Source organism: Leguminivora glycinivorella, chromosome 24, assembly GCF_023078275.1.
Source record: "Leguminivora glycinivorella isolate SPB_JAAS2020 chromosome 24, LegGlyc_1.1, whole genome shotgun sequence".
NCBI classification, from domain to species: domain Eukaryota; kingdom Metazoa; phylum Arthropoda; class Insecta; order Lepidoptera; family Tortricidae; genus Leguminivora; species Leguminivora glycinivorella.
The window spans coordinates 9,813,859-9,828,556 of NC_062994.1; the positions used below are offsets into that span (position 1 = coordinate 9,813,859).

Consider the following 14,698-nt stretch of genomic DNA (forward strand, 5'->3'; position numbering starts at 1 on the left):
AAACCGGACTAATCCCAATAAGGCCTAGTTACCCTCCGGGTTGGAAGGTCAGATGGCAGTTGCTTTCGTAAAACTAGTGCCTACGCCAAATCTTGGGATTAGTTGTCAAAGCGGACCCCAGGCCCCCATGAGCCGTGGCAAATGCCGGGATAACTAGGGCTTCCATTCCGTAATTACGTAATTACGCAATAACGTAATTCCGGATAGCTATTGAACTTTTTAGAATAACGTAATTGAAAGAATCAATTACGTAATTACGGAATTATGAACAATATAGTAATTGGATCAGATATGTGTGATATTTTAGCTCTAAATCATACAAAATTTTACTTTTTATATGAACGCATTTAGGTGTTTATAGCTGGTAACACATAAATAGAATAAACATCAAGAGTTTATGTAGTTTAAAATGTGTACGGTGTTGTTATTTAGCGTCATGAATTCATGATTAACTTTATTGAGAATTAGTACTCCTCGGTAAAATAAATTTCAATTGCCATGTAAGTATTAAATACTTATATTATCTTATTAATATAGTACTAAAAGTTGGTTTCGGTTAGCTCACGGTCAACCTAACACGCTTCCTCACTTCGCTCGTCGTCGCACCTATCTTAGCTGGGGAGTTTATTGCACAACCTTAAATTTTTTGACCAAAGCATGAAACTTGGCACAGTTGTTCCTTATATCAAAATAAGCCGATTAAGATCGGGAGCCTTCGGGAGCCTCCCCCCTGGGGCCCGGGAGGGGGGGTCAAAGTACCGCTTCACTCGGCTTGGTTTGAAAAATTCTAACTTACCCCGTTTAGTTAATAGGTCATGTTTGGTATCGTTTTCGAGTAAATCAATAACGTAGAATTCGTTTTTAGTACTAAAATTATAATTTAATGGTAAATAAAATAAAAAAAAATAAAAAAATTGAAATTTTCATCCATGATTTACAAATTCAGGTCATCATAAATGACAAACTGTTTGCTTTTTCTATAAATAAAAAATATGACATGATAGCCTATTTAATATAGATTATAAAAAATATAACTTTTATTCACCTTTACTAACGTTAAGTTCAACAAAAAAATTACTTTAAGACGCGCGGCGTCGGGACGCCGCGAGCGTAATTTTAAAATGCCTTTATTTTAGAAACTCTATTAGACCCCGTTTAGCTATTAGGTCATGTTTGATATCGTTTTCGAGTAAATCAATAACGTAGAATTCATTTTTGGTACTAAAATTATAATTTAATGGTAAGTAAAATTAAAAAAAATTAAAAAAATTGAAATTTTCATCCATGATTTACAAATTCAAGTCATCATAAATGACAAACTGTTTGCTTTTTCTATAAATAAAAAATATGATATGAAAGCCTATTTAATATAGATTATAAAAAATATAACTTTTATCCACCTTCACAAACGTTAAGTTCCACAAAAAAATTACTTTAAGACGCGCGGCGTCGGGACGCCGCGAGCGTAATTTTAAAATACCTCTATTTTAAAAACTCTATTAGACCCGGTTTAGCTATTAGGTCATGTTTGATATAGTTTTCGAGTAAATTAATAACAAAGAAATTATTTTTGGTACTACAATTATAATTTAATGGTAAATAAATAAAAAAAAAATATTCATCTATGATTTGCAAATTCAAGTCAACAAAAATGTCAACTGTTTGCTTTTTCTTTAAATAAAAAATATGATGTAAAATCCTATGCGTATGTCACCAAACACCCAGACAAGTTTGGTGGTAACTTCCTTCACGAACTGCTTGGTGTCTGATGACCATTGTCCAAATGTTTCAAATGCAATTGCCGCAAATATGTAGTTGTTTTTTAAAAATGCATATTTGCGCGTTTAAACTGGGCGTTTTGCAGCAGCAGTCCCTGGTTTCTGGGCCGAACGTTAGACGTTGGACGGAGCCAAGGTATCCACACAGGTCACGCCCCACGCCAAGGGTCGTCCCAGAAACCAAGGCAAAAGCGAGCAACCAGCAGGCCGCTTTCCGTCTGCTGCTGACAAGCCGACAGGTTCGAGGGTTGTCGGTATGTTCGCTGTGCGGAGAGCTTTGCGGATTAAATCGTTAAGTGCAGCGTGTCACAAAATTCGGCCAGCACTAGACTGGCAGTGGAGTCCGTGGTGTCCTAATGCGTCGGCAGCAAGGGTGTGGTTGGCATGTCTTTAGCCCCAGTCTTAGACAAATGGCAGTATAATGATGAAGTAAGGCAGCTTCGGAAGGAGGTATGTTCTCCAAGTGTCGATCTTTTCTAGTAAAGAGGTTCTTCCGGCACTCATTCACTGCTGCGTAAGGACCCTTGATCTGAAACAATATGTGCATTGTCATTTTATTTAAACAGATTCTGCAACTATCAAATTACAACATTTTGGTGGATCACCTTCACTATTACACACTTACCTATCATACAAAATAATTACAAACTTTAGTAGGATCTGATTAGCCTATCTATGATATTGCTCCATCTCGTAATAGTTTGAAGCCTTGGGTGGCCATGTTTCTCCTTTGTTGATCGTTTCAAGCTGCGTTTATCGTACCTATCCCATACTATGTCTAATCTAGAAACGTTTTCTTTTGGCTTTGAAGCTTAGCCAGGCCACCCAAGGTGTCAAACTATTACAAGATGGAGCAATATCAGAGGCAAATCAGATTCTACTAAAGTTTGTAATAATTTTGTATGATACGTAACGTAAGTGGGTAATACTGAAGGTTACGTGATCCACCAAAAAGTTGTAATTTGATAGTTGTAGACTCTAAAATGATAATGCACATATTGTTTCAGACCAAGTCGTTGCGTAACGGTGAATGAGTGGTCGAAGTACCTACCTCTTTAGGTACCAGAAAAGATCGACAATTGGAGAACATACCTCCTTCAGAGGCTGCCTTGCATCAGCATATACTGCGCACAGTGTACCAGGGGCCCATTTCTCGAAGCTACAAGTTACAATTTTCAACTGGTTGTCAATGTCTAATATGACAAGTTGCAAAGAGACTTCCGCTTGTAACTTGTAACTTTCAGTTTTGAGAAATGGGACTCAGGGCGTTCTTGTTTGGAGTCAGGCGTTGGTGCCACATCAAAATTTGCCAAGTCCGTCTTCTTGGGGATGGAAGGAAGAAGGAGACGAATGGGTAGTGTGGTACCCATTCGTCTCCTTCTTCCTTCCATCCCAGTCAGGCAACACTGAAGTGGCCAGTATATGCTTAGAAGTTACAAGATGTAAATGTAAATCAGGTTGCAAACACCGATGCAACTGCATAAAGAGGGTAGAGCCTTCTTTATGCAGTTCCATATGTACCCAGCTATGTCTCTGTGAAGGGAATGTATAGTATGAGTATGAGTATGAGTAATCTGTCAATTAGGACACCACAGACTAAACTATAAGTGCTAACTTTTCAGTGTTGGATACTCTATGGCAGTTTTTCTTACAGGATTCACTACAATGAATAAATAACAGGTACAGTCGGTCTTTAGATCGTGTGGTCCGACCCGAGTGTTGCCGTTGTCGACACCGGAGTAATGTAATAATGAATCTTTTTCTATTTATGCATTAACACACCTCTGACACTGGCGATCAAATATATGAAAGAGGCGCGTTCCCCGCACACAGTTTAAGCTCGCGTAGGTGAACGCGTACTATCCTTTGTGAATAGGCTTTAATATCATATTTTTATATTTATAGAAAAAGCAAACCGTTTGACATTTATGGTGACTTGAATTTGCAACTCACAGAAAAATTTTTTTTTTTAATTTCATTTAACATTAAATGGTCATTTTAGTACCAAAACTAAATTCTACGTTATTTATTTACTCGAAAACGATACTAAACATGACCTAATAGCTAAACGGGTTCTAATAGAGTTTTTTAAAATAAAGGCATTTTAAAATTACGCTCGCGGCGTCCCGACGCCGCGCGGCTTAAAGGTTTTTTTTATAAAACTTAACGTTAGTAAAAGTGGGTAAAAGTTATATTATTCATAATCTATATTAAATAGGCTTTCATATCATATTTTTTATTTGTAGAAAAAGCAAACAGTTTTGACATTTATGATGACTTGAATTTGTAAATGATAGATGAAAATTTCAAACTTTTCATTTTTTTTATTTTATTTACCATTAAATTATAATTTTAGTACCAAAAATGAATTCTACGTTATTGATTTACTCGAAAACGATACCAAACATGACCTATGAACTAAACGGGGTATGTTAGAATTTTTCAAAGCAAGCCGGGTGAAGCGGTACTTTGACCCCCCCTCCCGAGCCCCAGGGGGGAGGCTCCCGAAGGCTCCCGATCTTAATCGGCTTATTTTGATATAAGGAACAACTGTGCCAAGTTTCATGCTTTGGTCAAGAAAAAAAAGGTTTGGCATCTTTTTGTCGATAAACGTCCCCACTATCTGGGCTCTGTCCCATATGAGATTTCTGTTGCTATACTTACCTGTTACAAAATTTTAGGCATTTTTATTTTTTATTTCCAACAAAAATATGTAGGTATGTATGTGTATGTTCCTTTTACTTATTTCAAACTTGCCTAATGTATGAAAAAGGAACTTTTGCATCAAAGAGAAGTTATTGGCCAAAGAGTTGTTTGACCAAGTGAAAGCTATGACAAATGATAAGATTGATAAGTCTCCCAAAAGTTTAGAGGCGTTATAATAATCTGCTTTACAATAATTCTACCAATTGAAAAGTTGTTAAACAAAAAGTTGCTAATTGTTAGTTGTCAAAGTGAAACGTCGGCGAAATGTTGGTTGGCAAATGAAATTCGGCCAAAGATAGTTCTGCGAAAAGGCAAAAGACCAGTATCGAGTACTACTCCATACTCATTTTTGTGCCTCTTAATGAAATCTGAATATTTATCCTATTATTATCTATAAATATACATCAATAACTATGTCGTTAGGTTATAAATTTGATCGAAATTTTCGTTTTATTTTAAATACATAGTCGATTACGGAAGGATATCCGCAAGGAGGATGATGATGATGATCCCGGTATAATGGACCGATTTCTATCAAACATAGCTAAGAACACTCCCGACTTATTCAGCTTTCAAACAAAAAACTAAGTTTAAATCGGTTCGGGAACTACGATGCCACAGACAGACAGACACGTCAAAATTATGTCCGTTTTCACATTAACCGATCCGATATCGGAAGGATTTTAATGGAAAAAATCCAAGATGTGCGCCTGTAATGTATGGGATATCGGTCCGACATCCGATATCGGATCGGATATTTATCAAAAATCACCTGTGATTAGTGATTAGCTAAATATCAATCAAGTTTTTATCGATATCGATAAACTATCAAGCATATTGTATATTATAGTACAGTATATTGAACTTAAAATAATAAGCCTAATCATGCATATCGCAAAATAATAATAATGAGTGACAACATACTTTTCTTACCATATAGCTGTATCGATTGCGGCGTCGGGCCAGGCTCATTATGCATACTCCGGTTAGCACCAACTGAAATGAAATAACACCTTAAATACGTAATCACAGTATAAGGGCATTGAGGACGACCCGTGTTTGGCTCTCTCGCACGCGCTGCGCGCGACCTTGGCAGCCGCGTACTGGCGCGACCGCCAAATCAAGAGTGAACAGGCATCTTCTGGTCGAGCTCACTCCATCGTAGGCTACGTCTTTGCCTTTGGCTAGTCTGTGGCCAAGAGTAAGCCCATTTATAAGAATAATTTAAAAAAAAAACGCGATCGTCCGTTTACACATGTACTACTCGCCAACAAACTGCATGAACAGTTTGGCGAGGAACTTTAAAAATGTAAAATGTATGTTACCTGTAAATAAATAAATTAAAAAAAAAAACTCTCTGCACCTCGCTCGCGCTGAGCGCTACTCAAGGACAAACCCCGCGTCGCAAAATTTGTTAGAAGAATGATTACTGTTTTATACTGTGTCATAATTATACACAAAACATTTAGATTAGGTCACATTTTTGAGAGCAAGTAACAGATATTATGGAACAACAGGGAGGGAGATATCGACAAACTCAACTATCGATATTTTTCCTATAGGTATCCTATATTAGTGAAGACTACCAGATTAAAGATCTGTTTTTGTCTATTTTTTTATATCTATCTATCTGTAGATCGTTGTTTGGTTATCTTTATCAGGAGCGCCCACCTTGTTTGATGTAGATTCAAGAACTCGGACGTATTCTTACAAATATGTCCAATCTCCTTCCAATGTCAACACAACAATTTCCTAAAAAAACCGCGCGTCCATACAAAGCAAGTACCAGGCGCACATAACCGGCTAGGAGTAGGGAACGCACCATAGCGGCGGGCACGGCGGCGGGCACGGTCTCCAGGTGGTGCGGGGACTCGGTGTACACGCGCACTGTGATGTGCTGCAGCGCCAGCAGGCCCCCAGCGCCGCGGCGAGCGCCCCGTACCCGAGGCGCGTGCTGGTGGCGTGTTGGCTAGCCACGGGAGCAGTCAGAGGGACTGAGAGCACTACAGGTCCCAACACGCTTCTTGTTTGCCCGAAGCGTGTTGTTAGTTAAGAGTGATAGAGACATTACTATTGCCAGCGCGCTCTAATCGCCATATGCCCTTCGGGCATATAGTAAAGAGTGACAGAGACAAAACTATAGGTGGGACACCCGCTTTTTATATGCCCTTCGGGCAGTTGAGAATGATAGAGATAGCACTATCGCCAGCGCGCTCTAGTCGCCATATGCCCTTCGGGCATATAGAAAAGAGTGACAGGGAGCATTCTCTTTCTCACTCTCTTGTCAAAACACAATAATTTCCTAAAAAACCGCGCGTCAACACAAAGCAAGTACCAGGCGCACATAACCGGCTAGGAGTAGGAACGCACCATAGCGGCGGGCACGGCGGCGGGCACGGTCTCCAGGTGGTGCGGGGACTCGGTGTACACGCGCACTATGATGTGCTGCAGCGCCAGCAGGCCCCCCAGCGCCGCGGCCAGCGCCCCGCACCCGACGCACCACCACGCGTACTTGTGGCGACGGCAGGGGGCGCTGGTGTTGCAGTTGACCGCCGCTGGAAAGAAATAAACTCGTGTTAGTGAAAGACAAACACTACAAATATAATAGACTAGCTTTTGCCGATTCGAAAATTGCGGAATGCTCCATACGAGTTATCACTATCCTTTTCATCACACGTATAAATGACAATGACAGCTAACATTTATCTGACCGATATTATTTATCTGGCGATTGAAAAACCAGCCCTAAGAAGAAGATATTATTTATAAATAAACTGATGCTATCTAATACTCAAATTCAACCATACAATACAACGCCATCTATCACTAAAAATCCTAACCAACGTACCAAAATACGGCGGCGGCGGCACATAGTGTTGTGCCACATCTCCCGCGATCGTCGACTGAGGTGTCGATAATTCATACTGAACCAACTGCATCACTCCCCTGGCTTGCATATCTTCACTATTATTCAAAAAAAGTCTACTACTCAAAAACAATTGACAGTCAATTAAAAACAAAAGACACTCAAGTCCGTTTCCCCGTCATTTTTTTTTATCCTATTTTGTCGAAGGAACTTTCAAACTGCCCGCCATGACGTAAAATCGATATTTACACCCTTTGTAAAGAACAATGACCTTTCGATAGAATAACAAATGCCGCTATATTTACATTGCAAAATCACTGACTGGATGTAATATTACACTTTTTAAAACACTGACGCTTTTATTTAGGTCTAAAATCGGATTAAAACGCACTTGCTGCATATTTGTAGACAGTTTTGTTTGTTGCCTAATAAAATAACAATACTTCGCGATTTATTTTTTATTTCAATACATCACATCACAGATTAAAAACGCGAGCACTACATTATGTTGTTCATGTTAATTGATTTTAATAAACAATGTTATAAATATTTATTGTAAGCGATTTAGGTTATGTGTTTTTGACAATGGAGGAGGTTCCGGCATGCGCAGTAGGTAAGATGCAGGGTATTATTTTGTACCCTTCTAACGCGTTTTACTTAGGGGGACCAATTTACGTTAGACCTCTATAATAGTTTTATTCCTAAGTGATCAAAAATTACGTATAAACTGGTCTGATTTTGTGAATACTTAGTGAATGACATAAAATCTCAGGTAATGGTAAGGCATTATAGAAAACGTATAACTTATGGATTTTACCTTATACTTATAGGCGTATAAATACTTATAACAATACGTGGCAAAAACTACAGGTAGATTCTTTTGTAAGTGAATCTTTTTTTGGATTCTACATATCTTGTATGATTTTTGGTGTACGTGGGAAGATTTTTTTCGCACCTGCTATTGAATTGGCGGTTTAGTGACATTTTTGCGACAGTTTCTTTGTCGATAAATGAATGAGACGTACAAATTTATTAGTTTATGCAATATGTGAAGGACCGGAAAGGTACATTTTTGACCTGTCTCTTTCATGAGCTTTATTGTTATCTAAACTATTGAACAAGTGAATCTTCTAAGTGGCATTTTAGACAGACATATTGTCACAGAAATTGATTCATTTGCGACTTCATTCTTAATTTCAAAACCGCCGCTACCTAGCAAATATCAAATGACCACTCGATGCCTAAACAACTCGAGAAATATGATAGATCTATGGCCTATCTAGATCCTGAAGACTATTTCAGCACTCTTTTTGGTGTCATTCTAACTTTTTGAACCATTAGAATCGAAGACAACTGGTAAATTTCACTTTCTGTGTGCCTGTATGTACCTGCTAGCGCGTTCGTAGCTGAAGGCCTGTACCATGTATGTACCATGTTACTTGATACTGTACCTCTACGAAGGTTCTCATACCTCCAAATCCCACACCGGGGAAAACGACGCCACGGAGCCACGCTGTGACGTCATTGCCCAAATCAATTGTTTAATTTTTTTTTTATAAATGGGCTTACTCTTGACCACAGACTAGCCAAAGGCAAAGACGTGGCCTACGATGGAGTGAGCTCGCCCAGAAGATGCCTGTTCACTCTTGATTTGAAGGTTGCCGGGTTATATGAGCTCGGAAATATAGCCGCCGGCAAGGAATTCCACTCCTTGGCAGTGCGCATCTCTCTAAGAGTCCTCTCTTTATTCTTCTCTCTCTCTCTCTCTCTCTCTTTTACCTATTTAAATTTCGTGGCGTATTGACTGTAGTGTCACTATCGTTCCGTCTACCAGTAAATAATTTGGTCGATAGTAACACTGGCTGAGTGTCCGACTTTCATGGCTTTAAAGAGCAGAATCATCTTAGTAGGTAGTAGTAATGTATCTAGTAATAATAGAAGGAGGTCGAAGAGTAACTTGAACTTGAAATATCGGGAGCTCGACAAAAATCAAAAAGGTAATCACGGTCTATATCCCGGTCAATATAAGTCTAATAACTTGAAATTGTTCTGCTGCAGTAAATTGGTTTATCACGTTCAGGCTACTAGGAATATAGAAGGTTCTTACCATTATTCCGTCGATCAGTGAGTAGATGCGTCGGTGGTAGATGGTGGCCAACTTCGCGGGGGTAAGAAATAGGTCATCTAGTCTCAATTATCAATAATAAGAATTACCTATAGTCTCTAAGTGGGGCTAGACGTGGGGATGGTCTTATGGAAGATCGAAGAGAGACTTACCATTGTTCCTTCGACCAGTGAGGAGATTCGTCGGTGGGCGTGGTGGTAGCGCTGGTGGGGTGTCCGGTTTCGCGGGGGGTGGGGGTCCAGGGTCATCAGCTCTTGCGTAGGCGGCTGACGGCTTGCATGTGCAGGCTACTTGGTACTGGAATACAGAAGAATTAGAATAAAGGGGGGTTAGGGCGGCAGCCTTAAAGAATCACTGAGTCACAATGTGCCTCTTAAGTATATCGGCCAATATGGCAGTATTTAATCGATTTTAGAATTTCTGGAGGTTGTATATTTCTCATCTGACTGTTGTTATTGCCTTATCACTTATCAGGTATGTATCAGTGTATTGAAGTTAATAAAATGGTCTTGTCACTAGATAACATTTTAGAGGTGACATTTTGCGACATGATAATTTCTTGACGCATTACCTCTGCCATGTAAAGACAGCTTTTGTCTATCTATGATGAGAGTAAATACATAAATATATAAGGCAACGCTATATGTACGTACAAAAATAGATTAACACATAGAAAACAACCCTAAACCCAGGAAAAAATATAAATGTGTTCTTGTTCATCACACAAATAAACCCCTTACCAAGATTCGAACCCAGGAACATCAAGTAAGGTCACTACCATGCGCGGGTCCAGGGGGAGGGAGGTCCTGACCCCCCTGGAGCCTAGGTTGACCATACGAAAAGACCGCGTGACCCTTCCCTGGGGCCTGAGCCTTTACCACGTGACACGTACGTGCACGAAGCTGGATCCGCGCTTGGTCACCACCGACTAACGCCGTGTCTTGCGTGGGCGACGGTCGCGCGACCGTCGCCGTCGCGTCTCATACTTCCATATCGATAAGGTTTGATTTCGTATGCGTCGCATGGCCGTCGCGCGACCATCGCGCGACCGTCGTCCACGCAAGCCACGGCGTAAGCCACACCGGTCGTCAAGTTTTTGGAAGTTTATACAAAATATGAGTTACCTTGTGCAAATCGGAAGTGACAGAGGCGCTGGTGTCGCACTCAGGACACGGAGGCGTCGGCGAGCTGCGCGCTGACGTCACATCCGGGAGCGACATCGCGGCTGTAACAACCAATAACAGGGATTATGGTTACAATTCAATACATGTCATATTCGGTTATTATCAAATTTTTGGTTAGTTTCTAATGGGTCGGCAACGCGCGTTGACACCCCTTGATTTGCAGGCGACCATAGGTTGCGGTGACCGCTTTCCATCAGGCGGGCCGTATACCTGTTTGCCGCCGACGTGGTATAAAAAAAATACTAAACTACCTATTTTGGCCAAAAACATATACACCGTGTTTCACTTAACACTAAAAACCTGAAAACAGTTTGTTCAGAATCGAGAGTAGAATCGATTGAGCTATATCTTGATGGGGGTAATATTTTTATTTAAATTAGTATTGTTAGTTATTTTCTACGTGCCCATTCTATTGTACTCGTAATACAACATTGTGTATATCGCCTTGCTAGAGGTTGTTTACCTTTTTTCAGTATTTAGGGGTATTAATACTGGCCGGTTACTTGGACGATTATTTTTTCCGCTACTAGTTTGACGTTGTTTGTCAGTTTAATCTTAATGTTTATCATAAGTCATAACAAATTGAACTCGTACCTAATTACAACCTTGTCATTTTGAATATTGAAATTATTTGCTTACTGCGATTACCTGTCCAACTTGAAGTTTACTGTGACAAAGCTTTAAAGTGTTTTACAGTGACATCTTAGTTGTCTATTGGTAAACCTTATGTCGTTGCAGTAACGTACACAAATAAATAGTCTTATGGTTTATGATGGTAGTTAGCAATTATTTTATTGAGTGTAGAGCTAAAAGTCAAGTAGAGCTGTACAGAAAATTAAAAATTCAATTAAAAAAAAAGTAACGATCAGATTAAAAGATGAATACTCTAGATGAGTTTAAAAAAATAAAAATCAGTTGGGGTGTCTGAGGTTTTGAGTGATACCGGAAACACCGTGTATTTAGTCGAAAAACATACCTAGAAACCATCAAGAATGAGTACATTTTCAGATTATCCGATATCGGATGTACTCGTATGAAGATATATGTCAAAGACAAAAATCAAAGATGGCCTTTATTAATGTATAACATATCGGTCCAACTTCCGATATCGGATAGGATAATGTGTAAACGCACTTAGTCTATGCTTTATGTTCAATAAGAACAATTTTTTTAACAAAGCTTCTCGGACATGGACAAATGGTGGTATCAGCTGCTAAAACCTTAATTATTAAAAATTATAACCATAATCATAAACATAAAATTATATTGCTTATTGTCAAGAACTAAAGCAGTACACCCTCGCTCCATATCCATAATAATTAGCCATTCCAATTAAAAAAAAAAACACTTTCATAAACAAATAAAATGAACCCTCTGCAATTTTACGTCAAGCAAATTCCATATTCCATAAACAAAACCATAGAGTTCAAAGCTCTTCAAGATGGCGGTAATGACAGCTGACCGCGACGTCCGGTTGAGTCCAGATGTTGGCGAAAATAGGGCTGTGCTACACTTATCGATAGTTTTGAGGTAAGAATAATTTGGTGATATTTTATTTAGGCCACCAGTATATTTTGTTCAGTTAGTACCTATTTAAATTGAAGTAGGTACTTAGTATAAAGTAGTGTGATATTTTAGGTGAATCAGGGCTTAAAATAGGGCTGTGCTACACTTATCGATAGTTTTGAGTTAAGAATATTTTAATAACATTTTATTTAGGCCACCAATATATTTTGTTAGGTTGTATTTAAATTGAAGTACTTGTATAAAGTAGTGTTACTTATACCTACTTTTAGGCACATGTCGGACACTGGCGATCAAATATATGAAAGAGGTGCGTTCCTAGCACACGGTCTAAGCTCGTGTAGGTGAACGCGTACTATGCTTGTATGAGTGAGATATGACAGGTCTACTGTTCGCGTTTTTAACAGGCGGTAACTGTGAGGTAACCGAGACGGGGTGGGCGGCACTTTCAGCGGAGAGTGGGAGTGGCCATACTGTACGACTTTTGATGTACCTACTAACAAATCGTAAACAAATAAAATGTACATTTTCGGATATAGTTATAACATTTGTTGGTAAACGAAGTGGATTTTTTCACTGAGCGACCTCCTGTGCTGTTTTTTGTTTACCTTCAAGTGGCTTAAGAGCATTTTGATGATAGATTTTGTTTACTTTTTTTAAATACCTAAAGATACAGACTACAGATATATTTTATTAAAAAACATAAACCAAGAAATTTATAATAAGTACTTTCAAAAAAAACGTCAAAATAATGTAAAATTGATAGTTTTAGTCGGTGAAATACTACACTTTCCGTTATCCAATAGATTTATTTAATTCAAATTTCAGTTAGAGCATCTTATTATCTTGATTTTTATAAGACTGGATTTTTGAAAACTAAGTCACTAAATTAATTATGAATTTTTCTCCAATGCACGTTTAGAAAAACTCACGTATAGAGCTGAATTAGTCGATCTTATTTGTAAAATTTGGACAATTTTGATTACTAAAACAGGTAAATTTATAATTCGTATACCCTGTACTACAAACTTCTCAGACTACATTTTTATTTTAAGGTTTTAAATAAGAGTAAACGAGGTTAAGACGAAATCAATTTTTTTCAGAAATTACCTAAAATTAAGTGGCAATTTCTCTGAAAATCTACATCACATCGAAATAATTTTTGTTTTTGATTAATCTGCAACGTTTACTTAAATTGCTGTTATGCCTTAGTGATTATAAATTGCTATTATTTATTTTTGGCTATTTTTTTAAAACGAGCCTTCACCGGTACAATTATTACCACTTTTGGACATTTTCTCATATTTTGTTAGACCAAGTAGAAAAAGTCCTATAACGTGATATATATTTGTAAACTACTCGCAAAGCCCTTTAATTTGATACCACACACGGTATAATCAAGCGCTCGGTTGCGATTTCAATGTTTTTCACACGAAAGCCCTCTTAAGAACTATACTTATATGAAACATTTTTTTTCTCCTGCGGAATCGAAAGAGCTCATGATTCTAAATAGAAAAAGTACAAATTTTTCCATATTTGGAAGAAAAAGTAAACTGACAACAAAATAATAACCACAAAATTAAAATTTTGAATAACCCCCGACATAGTGGACCGATTTTCATGAAACATGGCTAAGAACATTCCCGACTAACTTGGCTTTCAAACAAAAAAACCTAATTGTAGTAACATATTAGGTACAAAATATGCCAAGACAAAGCTATAACTCCCCACGATTCGCTCAAACTGTACCACCACCTTACACATTATGAAAAAACTTCTCAATCCCATCTGCTGAACGACTTTATTATTGTATAATGCCAACTGCATCGCAGAATAAAAATACCATACATGCTTTAACTCCCTTTACGAGTCACTGGGTTCAAATTAATTGCACTTAAGGTGAATACTGCTTTTAAGTGGCTTAAAAATGTCGATTATTATCTGGGAATTTTGTGTAAATAAATATCTTTTATTGCGCGCTATTTAACAAGTTTAAAAATGCAATAAGGATTACAAATTACAAATCAGTTTTACCCAAAAGAACACTTATTTAAAATGTCGATTGGGCCCAATTCGCACAAAGCTTCTATTTCTGATCGGTAACAAACAATGTGGTATCATTTAGTTGAAAAAGTCACATGTATTTCTGCATTACATTACAATTAGATACATGAGGTACATTGACGTCAAATTGATGTCATCGGCATGAAAGTTACGATTGCTGCATTACACCAATTAATTGACAGTACAGTCAGCAATAAAGATATGAATACAGCCAAAGTTCCAAAAGTATGTATACCCACTTAACGTACCCATATACAATGTACAGTCACCATCAGGGAGATATACAGGGTGATTTATGAGTCGTGAGCAGGCATTACATGACAAGTCATAATTAGAACGTAATTGATAATTAGCTATCAATTACTATTATAAGTCATAGTTAAGAAAAAAAAATCACAATTCAGTGTTGCCCCATTATGAAAGTGGCTCAGTGTCTTATTTGCCAAGAATG

At 38.1% G+C, this 14,698-nt stretch overlaps 1 protein-coding gene across 1 annotated transcript in view; it reads right to left on the bottom strand.

Annotated features, from left to right (window-relative positions):
- Positions 1 to 14,698, bottom strand: part of LOC125238671 — a 72,935-nt gene that overhangs the window by 39,549 nt on the left and 18,688 nt on the right. The window contains exons 2-5 of the mRNA XM_048146062.1: positions 10,600 to 10,700; positions 9,628 to 9,772; positions 6,855 to 7,039; positions 5,418 to 5,480 (exon numbers count right to left, since the gene is read on the bottom strand). Of these exons, the coding sequence (XP_048002019.1) occupies positions 5,418 to 5,480; positions 6,855 to 7,039; positions 9,628 to 9,772; positions 10,600 to 10,695 (489 nt within the window). The 5' untranslated portion in view covers positions 10,696 to 10,700. The remainder of the gene's footprint in view (positions 1 to 5,417; positions 5,481 to 6,854; positions 7,040 to 9,627; positions 9,773 to 10,599; positions 10,701 to 14,698) is intronic.